Source organism: Telmatherina bonti (assembly GCF_933228915.1).
Source record: "Telmatherina bonti genome assembly, chromosome: 13".
Taxonomy (NCBI): domain Eukaryota; kingdom Metazoa; phylum Chordata; class Actinopteri; order Atheriniformes; family Telmatherinidae; genus Telmatherina; species Telmatherina bonti.
Window position 1 is genome coordinate 35184602 of NC_136611.1, and position 13362 is coordinate 35197963.

At 47.0% G+C, this 13362-nt stretch overlaps 1 protein-coding gene across 1 annotated transcript; it reads right to left on the reverse strand.

Moving 5' to 3' along the window:
• Positions 1-4853: 4853 nt before the first annotated feature.
• Positions 4854-13282, reverse strand: entr1 (endosome associated trafficking regulator 1). The gene is made up of 9 exons (XM_079251411.1): positions 13136-13282; positions 9600-9709; positions 9310-9431; positions 9108-9246; positions 8286-8359; positions 8085-8196; positions 7888-7950; positions 6603-6746; positions 4854-5107 (listed from the first exon to the last, which is right to left on the reverse strand). Exons 1-9 carry the CDS (start codon positions 13176-13178, stop codon positions 5021-5023), a joined length of 894 nt encoding a protein of 297 aa, XP_079107537.1. The 5' UTR covers positions 13179-13282; the 3' UTR covers positions 4854-5020.
• Positions 13283-13362: the final 80 nt, after the last annotated feature.

Sequence of the window (13362 nt, forward strand, 5' to 3'; positions counted from 1 at the left end):
AATAAAGGCACAAATAGCATTGTGATCATTTGAAGTATGACAATATCTTCCAAGGATAAGTTAATATTCTCAATTTAAATTAATAAAATAACCTTCATTGAAGAAATAAAGATTACCGTTCATTGACCAAATAAGCCCCCTGCTTAAGTTTGAACCAGTTGAACAATGACAGAATAATCTGGTGGCCCAGACACTAGCTAGCATGCAAAGTAGTCCAAGTCCAGCCAATGCGGCCGCACAATCATACACAGTAAACAACCCAAACTCCACAAAGATATTTTAGATTCTTTTAGGTTATTTAGTTTTAGGTTATTAAAATTAAAAGTAGCCAGCATCATTATCCCGACGCTATTTGCATTAGGACCCCTTTGCTGTCCGAATTACCACCTGAAGGGAAAAAAATGCTATAGTGGAAATATTTTTGAAAGCTTTTTAAAATATGTATTTCTTAAAATTCTAACAATTTTTGTAATGTCTAATAAACACTTAGACCAGACATGGCCTATTTCAGCATTTATTTGTGACAAAGGCAGCAACGGCAGAGACCAACGACACAAACCAACAACATTGACCAACAACAGAAAGCAACGACATTAGCCAATCAGAAGGTAAAGACGTGCAGCGAAATATGAAGTCTACATATGCAGCAAACACAAATGCAACAACATACATGAACAACATTTACATCATCCAACATTTATATGTGCAATAAATACATATGCAACAGATACATGTTCAACATGCACATATACAACATGTACATGTACAACATGTACATATACAACATGTACATATGCAAGAAATACATAGAAAATATTGACATATACAAAAAGCAACAACACTTGTCAAAAACATTAGGCCATAGACATGTACCAAAGACACATTAGAACAACATAAACCAACAACATGTACTTTTTTTGACACAAATGGAACCACATACACACATATATATGCATATGTATATATACATATGCGTATATATATGTGTGTGTATGTATGTATATATGTGTGTATATGTATGTATATATGTAAGTATATGTATGTATATACGTGTGTATATGTATGTATGTGTGTATGTATATATATGTATGTTGTAATGAAAGGATCGTAGGAAGTCGGCAAATAATGAACACACGCAAACTCTTTGCCCCAATGATTAAATCAGCGTTTTATTAATCAGGCAGCACAAGAGCAAGCAATACATCATTGGTTAAAGCACTTGCAGTTTCCAGCTCTTACCGTAACGCGATCGGTTGGGGAGCCCACAACCCCGGTAGAGAGTGCCAAAACCAGCTGGGCGTCCTGATCAGATAGACCCGCAGCAGACTCCACCGAAGTCCGGGACTTCTCCACTTTATACCTATGCACAAACAACACTGTGCGCGAGCAGGTAGAGAGGTGGCCAAACTTCCCCACAATACACACACACACACACACACGCAAGACTCAGCTGTTATTGAGTCCTCTCAACATTCTCATGACCTTTCATAAAGCAAACACAGTTGTTTTACAGAATGCAGCTGTGCATAGCCGAATAACAGGATGCAGCCGTGCACCGCTGCACGTAGGCAGTTACATAGAAATTAAATGAAGGCACACAACATCACAATATCAGTGTATCACACTTCATTCCACTCTTGATGTTTTGTGACATCATTAATTTATTCCCGTATTCCCTTTTCATTGAATGAGGGCACACAACATCACCATTGAAGCTTATACTTCATATGTATATGTGTATGTATATATATATACATGTATATATGTATATATGTATATTTATATTTATATATATATATATATATATATATATATATATATATATATATATATATATATATATATTTATATTTATATATATATATATTTTTTTTTTATATATATATATATATATATATATACATATATATATATATATATATATATATATATATATGTATATATATATATATATAAGTATATATATGTGTGTGTGTGTATGTGTGTGTTTATACATATATATGTGTGTGTGTGTGTGTGTGTGTGTGTGTGTGTGTGTGTGTGTGTGTGTGTGCGCGCGAGTGTATATACATATATATGTAGGTGGGTATCTGTGTGCATATATGTGTATGTGTTAGGAGGCACTATTTCCTTAAGTTTTGAAGTGCTCTGTTTTGAAGTGCTCTGTTTATACTTATGTTTACCAAACATTCTCTTTTTATGTTTGTATTTTCAGTAATGTCAGTCATTCCTTTCCTAAGACAGTTTTTCTTCATTGACAGGGCCTGCCTACAGTTAGGGCTGTTGCAGAGTGTGAATGGGCGGGTCTTGTTCTTCATTGAATAATTGATGGGGAGTGATTAGGCGTATAAAGATGTACACTGAATAGCATATGAATGTTAAAATGATTTTTTTTTTATTATTATTATGAATTTGTGTGTTGAATTATGGAAAGTGAGCTGTTTTCAAAATCATGTTTTGTGATTAATTTTCTTGTTTGATTCTTTGCAGACATGTGTGGTGATTGGATTATTGGTCTGAGAGGGTGGTGCCTCATGATATATATATAGGAGGTGTTGCCTTCCAGGCTGGTTGGTCTGTCCAGGGAAAACTTGGCAGTTGTGCAGTGATCAATGTTAAAATAAATGAAAATGTGAATTTCTACCACCCCTTGGTTGGAAAATGGTCTTATTCTTCCTTATGGATATGTCGTCGTACAACAGTATGCATTGATCTCTTTCTCTTGTTTTCTGTTTTCTGTTCTCTTTCTGCCCCTTTTCTATCCTTTCCGGTCGGGTCCAGCAGCATAAACTCAGTAATACAAACAAGTATCCAAAACAAATAGAAAAATGAAATAAGAATCAAGAAATACAAGGGGATCATTACATCTATAAAAGTTCCCCTTGGCAAAATAAATTTGCTCAGCAGAACACAGCATCCAGAACATCAGTCTGCCTGCTTATATGCTGGACAAGACAAAAAAAAAAAAAAGATCTCCAATCTAGATGCCTGATATTCCACCATGAGTTCTCACTGCTATGGCCAATGGTTCCAAAGCTAAAGGGAAAAGTAACGGGGATAAAGGACATCCTTGTCTAGTTAAACGTTGCAGACTAATGGGTTCTGAAATATTATTATTAGTTAATAATCGTGCAGTAGGATATGTGTTGAGCAGCTTATTCCACTTAATAAATGTCTCTCCTAATCTGTACCTTGGAAACAATTTAAACAGATAGTCCCACTCTATTCTGTCAAAAGCTTGACAGGCATCTACTGCCAGCATTGCAGTGTCTTTGGATTCATGTTTTTCATATAGAATATTTAGAGCACATCTGATATTATGGTATCCTTGTCTCGTTTTGACAAAACCTTGTTGATCATCAATTATCAACTTTGGCATGTATTTTTCTAATCTTTTTGAAAATATCTTACATAAAATTTTCATATCACATCCCATTAAGCTGATCCCCAGAAATGTTCAGTTGATTGTTTTTGTATCTTACAGTTGCTGAATGGTTTTCATCATTGTTTCCTACTGTCCTAAGATTATGGTTTAGGTTTTAGTTTTGTTATAGTAGTTAGTCTGCCTGGCCTTGCAGGGCATATTGAATGGTATTGGATTATCACCAGTGAGGTGGACTAACTATTTTTGTTTATTTTTATTTCATTTGTTTATTTGGAGTACTCCCACCCACCAAATTAACCAGGTGGTCAAATAGGCCTTGATTTCTCTGGTTCCTGATCCCTGACTTTTGAGGTTTGTTCTTCACGAGTTAGACTTGCAGTGTTAGCTGATTGGTGTGCTTTGTGGTGCCACTTTTGGTTTGCTCTTAAGGGTTCTGGGTATGCTGGGGTTATTGGGAAGTGTATGATGGTGCGGCCCGGAGTTACATGACCTTTTTTGCCCTCGACCCCCTATGATCCTAATGTATCTCTGTTCTTATCTATTGTAAGGCAGCGCTGGTAAACTAGGTGCATGGCCTAAGCTTAAGCTTGATTCTGTATAGCTCTTTTGTCATGAATGTTACATGTCTGTATGTCTGACTTTGGATGAGCTGGCTTGAACTCTGAATTTCCCTTCGGGGATGAATAAAGTATCTTTGATTTGATTTGATGACCAGTCTGGGTTAAATTGATGTGGGATTTCTCTGAAGTCTTTGTGAATGAAATTACTTGTTTGTTTAAATACTGATGTTTATTCTTAGTTACTCCTGTGACAAACGCATCGGGACAACATCCTGCAGTCTGGTCCAGGTGCTCCGTCTAATACGTAAAGGGAAACACTGTAAAATAGGTTTTCATTACATCTCCTGCTGAACCTTCTACAGTCTGTGCAGCAGATTCCACCTGTTGTTGCTTCATTTAACAATGTAATGAGGTTTCACAGCAAGTGGTGCATAATGAATCCACCAAAAGTCACATGCACACAACATAAGGAGAAGCCACCACCAAGATGTCCAGTCCATCACCAGCAGGAACAGAGGACGACAAATAAAAAGTAGTCTTTTTTTATTAGTTCAATTAAATAAAAGTGTTGAAAAGAAACTAGAAAGCCACACTGCCATGGGCTGAAGGCCAGATGTAATCAGCTCACCAGCTTTTTCACTCTGAGTGGGGGCGGGTCTATGGCAGAAAGGGGCAGGGGCATGTTGATCATTTTTGTTGTCATTGAAGAAAGAAACAGCTGATTAACAAGATGCAGTTATTACATGATCATCACAAATCAAACACACAAAGAACTGAATAAAAACAAACACGAAGCTTAAATGAATCAGAATATTTAATCAGACTGAAGATTAAAAAACAACATCAAGGAGCAGGTCATCAGAACAACCAATCAGCATGCGGCAGTCTGAGCCGCATGTTAACCTGCGTCACGCCAGCATGGACGTTTGATGTGTCACATGACACCAAGTTCTTATTTTACACTTCTCTCCTTCAAAATGACACAAAACAGAGACGTGATGGGCCAGCTGATGTCTCACAGGCTGTTTCCACGACAACCGCATCCTCCTGTCCATCAGAGGCGATCAACCGGAGTTTAGGACTGTGTGTGGACCGTGGAGATCTTATCGATGGACTGCAGGAGCTGAGAGACCAGATGGAGGGTCTCTGCTTCACCCAACAACTGCCTGGACACACACACAAACACACAGGTTATAATGATGGACAGGTGAGGAAAGAAAGAAACGTGTGTGTGTAATATAAACATCAGCACATGTACGATGTGTTTTCTGTTCAAATGTCACATGACCTGTTAGAAGCAATAAATGATGGTTTAGGTGGATTAAAAGTGGCTGATTTTTACTTTAATCCCTGAAACGGCCGTGTTCCAGCAACACTTTGTGATTGGTTCGTTTCTTCTTCTCTCTGGTCCAATCAGGACTCTTTTAGCTGAGGTCTCTGACCTCACATCAGGTCATAAAGACGCTGCAGCTGTAAACGAATGTTTGCAAATGATTTGGAAAATGGTTTGGAAAAATTTCCTGTCCACAGAGGTGAAGCACGAAACTGCTGTGAGACGTGGTCCAGTCTTTATACCGCTATCTGATTGGATGGTGACTAACCAAACGGTCCAATAAGAGAAGAGATCTGACGGGAACTAGACGTGTCTAAATATGGATTATGTGGCTGTCCTCTATAGTGCCGTTTTCTAGGGGTGTTCGAATGTCCAGAGAGAAAAAAGTAGTCACTCAAAATGACCCACAATGCATCTTGACAAGTAGTGAGGGTCAATGGTCACTAGACGGGACGATATAGACCACAATGCATTGCAGCAGGAGCTCAAAATGGCACAAATGACACGAACATCAAAGCAGGTTCAATAAAAAAAAAAAACTACAGATTCTTCATTTTATTTTCTTATTTACTGAACAGATGTGCAACAAAGAAAGAATAAATACAAGAACATAAAATATTCTGGACTGACTGATTGGATTGATGTGTGCTGGTTGCCGTGGTGACAATCGGTATTTACGTGATCTGCGACAAGGACAAAATGTCCAGCTTTGTGTCCGAATCGCCAACAGAATGTGTAGTGTAGTGTAGTGTAGTGTAGTGTAGTGTAGTGTAGTGCAGGCCGGTGTGGTGGACGGGTGGTCGGGGACTAGTGTGGACGTTCAGACACAGCTGGTGTCTCCGGGTCTGAGACGAGCAACAGGTGCAGCAGACTCTGTCTCTCTACAAATCTCCTCCTTCAACATGATGGGCTCCGTGTAAAGTCATAAATATTTTGCAGCTTTAAATAAATGTTTGCAAATAATTTCAGAGTTTATAAATCAAGTTTTCATCCTGCGCTAAAACATCCGGTTTGTAAAAGTGCTTCGTGGGAAAATGAAACGTCCAGAGACGCAAAGCTGCCAGCGACACTGAATTTGCAGGTGTGAATTTTGCCCTTTTTCTTGACTGATCTAACTGTCCAATCAGAGAGCAGACGGCTGCTCCTTTGTTTGCACCGCGGCAGAGTCTGAAAGGGGAATAAACATGTTCTGAGGACGGACGAGGACGCGACTGTGTCTCCAGGTAAATGTCATAAACTGCTGCGGACAAACATGACATATATGTGATAACGTGTTGACAGGTCCAGAGGTAGTCTGAATGTGTGTGTGTGTGTGTGTAGGTACTGACCGGATGGAGGAGTGGGCATGGCTTGCTGTCTTGCTCAGGTACTCGGACGCCACCTGGGCATTTTGTCTCATCGTCATGACAACCTGAGACTCTGACGCTTTCAGCTTGTTGTTCTCCGAGCGCAGCATGTCCACCTCCGACTCAACACACACACACACACACACACACACACACACACACACACACGCACACACACACGCACACACACACATAAATACACATCCTACCGGAGACATACATTAGTGATTTTCAAACATTGGCCCAAACCCGGACTTCTATCGCCACCACAACGACCTCATGGCGGCAGCGGCATCATGATGGGAGGGCTGAATCTACATGAGACATTTCTGTTGTCCAGGAGATGGACTGCAGGACAACTTCCCAACACCTGGCGGTGGTTATGCACCAGGTGTTCAACTACAGGTTCAGTTACGCTGCATGCAGATGGACAGAAACACAGACAGATGCGAGGATGGACGTACATGTGGATGGATGGACACTTTAGTCTGTTGCGTACATAGACCGTATATGAAAGATGGACGGAGCCTTCGGTGGTTAACAGTGAAGCCAATGCAGAAGTGCATAAAACTGCAGTTCTCCCTTCATCCACTAGGGGCTGCAAAACAGAGCAAATCCTGATAGACGCATAGATGGTGATGGTAGGAACCGAGCTTCAATTCAGCTCTTCAGAAACCTATGAGTGACGTCACAGAGGCTCCGCCCATCTTTTTATATACAGTCTATGGTTGCGTATGTAATTTAGTCCTTTTTACGGAGATTAGCTGTCCATCCCTTGATACTGAAAACAGAGCAATACCAGTGGAAATGGCGGGGGCAGTGTTGAGTTGTGTAGCTGACACAAAACCAGAGAGGAAGAAATGTAACAGGAAGAAGCTGAGCATGAGAAAAACTGGTTTTATTCTTCTTCTGGTGTTTTTTTGACAGTTGTAAACAACTTTATGGCAGTAAATTCAAGCGTCAAAACAAGCGATCTCTGACCTCAGCACTGCCCACTAGTGGATGAACTGACTTAACCATGGCAACAAGAAGGACGCATGGAAGCACAAGGACGTCAACGCAAGATAAAGTTTAAAGTTTCACACTAAAGCAACGTCTAGAAATCACAACATTCTTGTTTATAGTCAAGAAAATGGATTTTAGAGAAATAAAAAGAGAAAAAACAAAAGTTTGTCCTGCAGGAACGTTCTCCATCAGCAGACCAGAGGTCCTGATCTAGAACGTTCTGAACCGGATCTACAGCCTGCAGGGGGGAGGTCTCACCTGCAGCTGCTGAAGCTCCGCCTTCAGTTTGGAGACGCCGTTCTCTGCTTTCACGGCTCGCCTCTAACACACACACACACACACACACACACACACACACACACACACACACACACACACACTTCAGTTCCTGATTTTAAACATGTTTTTAAACACACGTGCGTGCGTGTGTGTTTATGTGTGTGTGTGTGTGTCACCGTCATCAGATGCAGGTTCTGCTCTACAGAGTGGACCATGCTCTCCAGGTCCTGCGCCTCCTTCTCCTCCCGACGCCTCCTCTGCAGCAGCTCCTCCGACAGCTCCGACGCCCTGCAGGGAGGAGCAGGAAGCCCAGAGGCATGATGGGTAAACGGCCAGAAGCCCGTGGCCACGCCGAGCTGTGATTGGTCGGTGCTGACCTGCGCTGGCTGTCCTCCGCTCTCCTCTGCAGCTCCTTCATGGATCTCCTCAGCGACATGTTCTCCTCCTTCAGCTGAGACGCAGTGGTCATGTGACCACACACCGGAGTTACAAGCAGGACCTCCTACCAGAGCGCCTCCTGCAGGTCCAACAGAACCTGTCCTCCACACACATTCCCTCTCCTCCTCCCATTTTCTTTCCTCCTCTCCTCCTGCTTTCCTCCTCTCCTCTTCTACTCTCCTTTTCTTCTCCCTTCCTCCTCTTCTCTCCTCCACCTCCTCTCTCCTTCCATTTTCATTCCTCCTCTCCTCCTTCTTTCCTCTTCTCCTCCTCCCTTACCTGTCCTCCTACTCTCTTTCCCCTCCTCTCTTCCTGTCCTCTACTGCTCTCCACTAATCCTCTCCTCTCTTCCTCTTCTCCTCCTCCTCCCCTCCCCTCTTTCTCCTCTCATCTGCATTCCTCTCCTCTTCTTCTCCTCTCCTCTCTTCCTCCTCTTCTCCCTTCATCCTCTCCTCTTTTTCTCTCCTCTTCTCTTCTCCTTTTCTTCTCCTCTCTTCTTCTTCTCTCTTCCTCTTCTCTCCTCCTCCTCCTCCTCCTCTCCTCTCTTACTCCTCTTCTCCTCCTCCCCTCCCTTACTCCTCTTCTCTTCTCTCCTCTCTTCCTCCTCTTCTTCTCTCCTCTCTTCCTCCTCTTCTCCTTTTCTCTCCTCCTCCTACCCTACTCTCCTCCCTTACTCCTCTTCTCCTCTCCTCCTCTCTCTCATAAAAACATCACCGTCATGTTTGAGCCTGAAATAAAAGTCACATCACCATGTGTCTCACCTGCTGCATCAGGCTGCTCCTCCCGTTGCTCCGCCTCCTGCAGGAGGACGACGGTTCAGCCATGGAGGTCTCATCATCTCCTTCATAGTTTTCTCCTCCTGCTGCTGCTGTGGTACCTCCTTCAGGTTTAGAGGAGAACCTGAAAGCAGACACAGAGTTAATCTGGAGGAGGACTTTCCACCTTCACCATGTCCACACTCACCTGGTCGCCTCCTCCTCCTCCTCCTCCTCCTCCTCCTCCTCCTCCTCCTCCTCGGTGCAGAGGGAGGACATACTATCTACACCTGACTGGAAGCTCCGCCCCCACTCCTTATCCTCCTCCTCCTGATTGGACAGACATCAGACAAAGAGGGATGACATCATGAGAGGAACGCTGCAGCAGTGAAGCTCTGATGATGTCACTGCTGATGCGAGCGATGATGTCACTCTGACAGGAAACAGATGTTAACCAGCTCTGAAACGACTCTTCTGGTTCTGCTGGTACTCCCTTACCTTCTCATGGTCCTCATCCTGGTCCAGATCCTGGTCCTGGTCCAGATCCTTCCAACGGAGAAACTCTTTGAAAGAGAAGGGGTTCAGTTCCTCAGTCCGGTCCTCCTCATCTGAAAAAAGAATCACAGATGGAGACCTGGTCCATCATCCACCCTGTCCAGACCCGGTCCATCATCCACCCTGTCTAGACCCGGTCCATCATCCACCCTGTCCAGACCCGGTCCATCATCCACCCTGTCCAGACCCGGTCCATCATCCACCCTGTCTAGACCCGGTCCATCATCCACCCTGTCCAGACCCGGTCCATCATCCACCCTGTCTAGACCCGGTCCATCATCCACCCTGTCCAGACCCGGTCCATCATCCACCCTGTCCAGACCCGGTCCATCATCCACCCTGTCCAGACCCGGTCCATCATCCACCCTGTCCAGACCCGGTCCATCATCCACTCTGTATAGACCCGGTCCATCATCCACCCTGTCCAGACCCGGTCCATCATCCACCCTGTCCAGACCCGGTCCATCATCCACCCTGTCCAGACCCGGTCCATCATCCACCCTGTCTAGACCCGGTCCATCATCCACCCTGTCTAGACCCGGTCCATCACCCACCCTGTCTAGACCCGGTCCATCACCCACCCTGTCTAGACCCGGTCCATCATCCACCCTGTCCAGACCCGGTCCATCATCCACCCTGTCTAGACCCGGTCCATCATCCACCCTGTCCAGACCCGGTCCATCATCCACCCTGTCTAGACCCGGTCCATCATCCACCCTGTCTAGACCCGGTCCATCATCCACCCTGTCTAGACCCGGTCCATCACCCACCCTGTCTAGACCCGGTCCATCACCCACCCTGTCCAGACCCGGTCCATCATCCACCCTGTCTAGACCCGGTCCATCATCCACCCTGTCCAGACCCGGTCCATCATCCACCCTGTCTAGACCCGGTCCATCATCCACCCTGTCTAGACCTGGTCCATCATCCACTCTGTCTAGACCCGGTCCATCACCCACCCTGTCTAGACCCGGTCTAGACCCGGTCCATCATCCACCCTGTCTAGACCCGGTCCATCATCCACCTGGTCTAGACCCGGTCCATCATCCACTCTGTCTAGACCCGGTCCATCATCCACCCTGATTAGACCTGGTCCATCATCCACCCTGATTAGACCTGGTCCATCATCCACCCTGATTAGACCTGGTCCATCATCCACCTGGTCTAGACCCGGTCCATCATCCACTCTGTCTAGACCCGGTCCATCATCCACCCTGTCTAGACCCGGTCCATCATCCACCCTGTCTAGACCCGGTCCATCAGCCACTCTGTCCAGACCCGGTCCATCAGCCACTCTGTCCAGACCCGGTCCATCATCCACCCTGTCTAGACCCGGTCCATCATCCACTCTGTCTAGACCCGGTCCATCATCCACCCTGTCTAGACCCGGTCCATCATCCACTCTGTCTAGACCCGGTCCATCATCCACTCTGTCTAGACCCGGTCCATCAGCCACTCTGTCTAGACCCGGTCCATCACCCACCCTGTCTAGACCCGGTCCATCATCCACCCTGTCCAGACCCGGTCCATCATCCACCCTGTCTAGACCCGGTCCATCATCCACTCTGTCTAGACCCGGTCCATCATCCACTCTGTCTAGACCCGGTCCATCATCCACCCTGTCTAGACCCGGTCCATCATCCACTCTGTCTAGACCCGGTCCATCATCCACCCTGTCTAAACCCAGTCTAGACCCGGTCCATCATCCACCCTGTCCAGACCCGGTCCATCATCCACCCTGTCTAGACCCGGTCCATCATCCACCCTGTCTAGACCCGGTCTAGTCCCGGTCCATCATCCACCCTGTCTGGACCCGGTCCATCATCCACCCTGTCCAGACCCGGTCCATCATCCACCCTGTCTAGACCCGGTCTAGTCCCGGTCCATCATCCACCCTGTCTGGACCCGGTCCATCATCCACCCTGTCCAGACCCGGTCCATCATCCACCCTGTCTAGACCCGGTCCATCATCCACCCTGTCTAGACCCGGTCCATCATCCACCCTGTCTAGACCCGGTCTAGACCCGGTCCATCATCCACCCTGTCTAGACCTGGTCCATCATCCACCCTGTCCAGACCCGGTCCATCATCCACCCTGTCTAGACCTGGTCCATCATCCACCTGGTCTAGACCCGGTCCATCACCCACCTGGTCTAGACACGGTCCATCACCCACCCTGTCTAGACCCGGTCCATCACCCACCCTGTCTAGACCTGGTCCATCATCCACCTGGTCTAGACCCGGTCCATCATCCACCCTGTCTAGACCCGGTCCATCATCCACCCTGTCCAGACCCGGTCCATCATCCACCCTGTCTAGACCCGGTCCATCATCCACCCTGTCTAGACCTGGTCCATCATCCACCCTGTCCAGACCCGGTCCATCATCCACCCTGTCTAGACCTGGTCCATCATCCACCTGGTCTAGACCCGGTCCATCACCCACCTGGTCTAGACACGGTCCATCACCCACCCTGTCTAGACCCGGTCCATCACCCACCCTGTCTAGACCTGGTCCATCATCCACCTGGTCTAGACCCGGTCCATCATCCACCCTGTCTAGACCCGGTCCATCACCCACCCTGTCTAGACCCGGTCCATCACCCACCCTGTCTGGACCCGGTCCATCATCCACCCTGTCTAGACCCGGTCCATCATCCACCCTGTCTAGACCCGGTACATCATCCACCCTGTCTAGACCCGGTCTAGTCCCGGTCCATCATCCACCCTGCCAGGACCAGGTCCATCATCCACCCTGTCTGGCCCGGTCTAGACCTGGTCCATCATCCACCCTGTCTAGACCTGGTCCATCATCCACCCTGTCTAGACCTGGTCCATCACCCACCCTGTCTAGACCCGGTCCATCATCCACCCTGCCTAGACCCGGTCCATCATCCACCCTGTCTAGACCCGGTCCATCATCCACCCTGTCTAGACCCGGTCCATCATCCACCCTGCCAGGACCAGGTCCATCATCCACCCTGTCTGGACCCGGTCTAGACCTGGTCCATCATCCACCCTGTCTAGACCTGGTCCATCATCAACCCGGTCTAGTCCCGGTCCATCATCCACCCTGTCTGGACCCGGTCTAGACCTGGTCCATCATCCACCCTGTCTAGACCTGGTCCATCATCCACCCGGTCTAGTCCCGGTCCATCATCCACCCTGTCTAGACCCGGTCCATCATCCACCCTGTCCAGACCCGGTCCATCATCCACCCTGTCCAGACCCGGTCCATCATCCACCCTGTCCAGACCCGGTCCATCATCCACCCTGTCTAGACCCGGTCCATCATCCACCTGGTCTAGACCCAGTCCATCATCCACCCTGATTAGACCGGGTCCATCATCCACCCTGATTAGACCTGGTCCATCATCCACTCGGTCCAGACCCGGTCTAGACCCGGTACATCATCCTCTCTTGACAAGATCCTGTGGTTTCCAGAGGGGTCCAGATCTAAATGGACCCAGACGGACTCACCGTCGGTGATGATCAGTGCCTTCCCGCCTCTCTGCCTGGACATGACGGATCCAGATCAGTTCGGTTCGGTTCGGCTGTCAGCGCGAACTCTGATTAATCATGGTATCGATCCGTTTCTACAGTTTTTGAGCGAACACAAACCCGGAAGCGCTGCCCCCGATCCACAAACACGTGGCCTCTGTCTGCAATTCTCAGTGGCTGAGTTCGTCACGTGACCTCAGGGGGAA

Bases quoted from the DNA above. Each gene is read 5' to 3' on its own strand.
- entr1 (XM_079251411.1), bottom strand. From the start codon at position 13,178: ATGTCCAGGCAGAGAGGCGGGAAGGCACTGATCATCACCGACG. The intron at 8,197-8,285 runs GTCAGCACCGAC...TCCTCCCTGCAG, and splicing joins GCGGAGGACAGCCAGCGCAG to GGCGTCGGAGCTGTCGGAGG. The intron at 5,108-6,602 runs GTACCTACACAC...GTGTCCAGGCAG, and splicing joins CCCACTCCTCCATCCGGTCA to TTGTTGGGTGAAGCAGAGAC.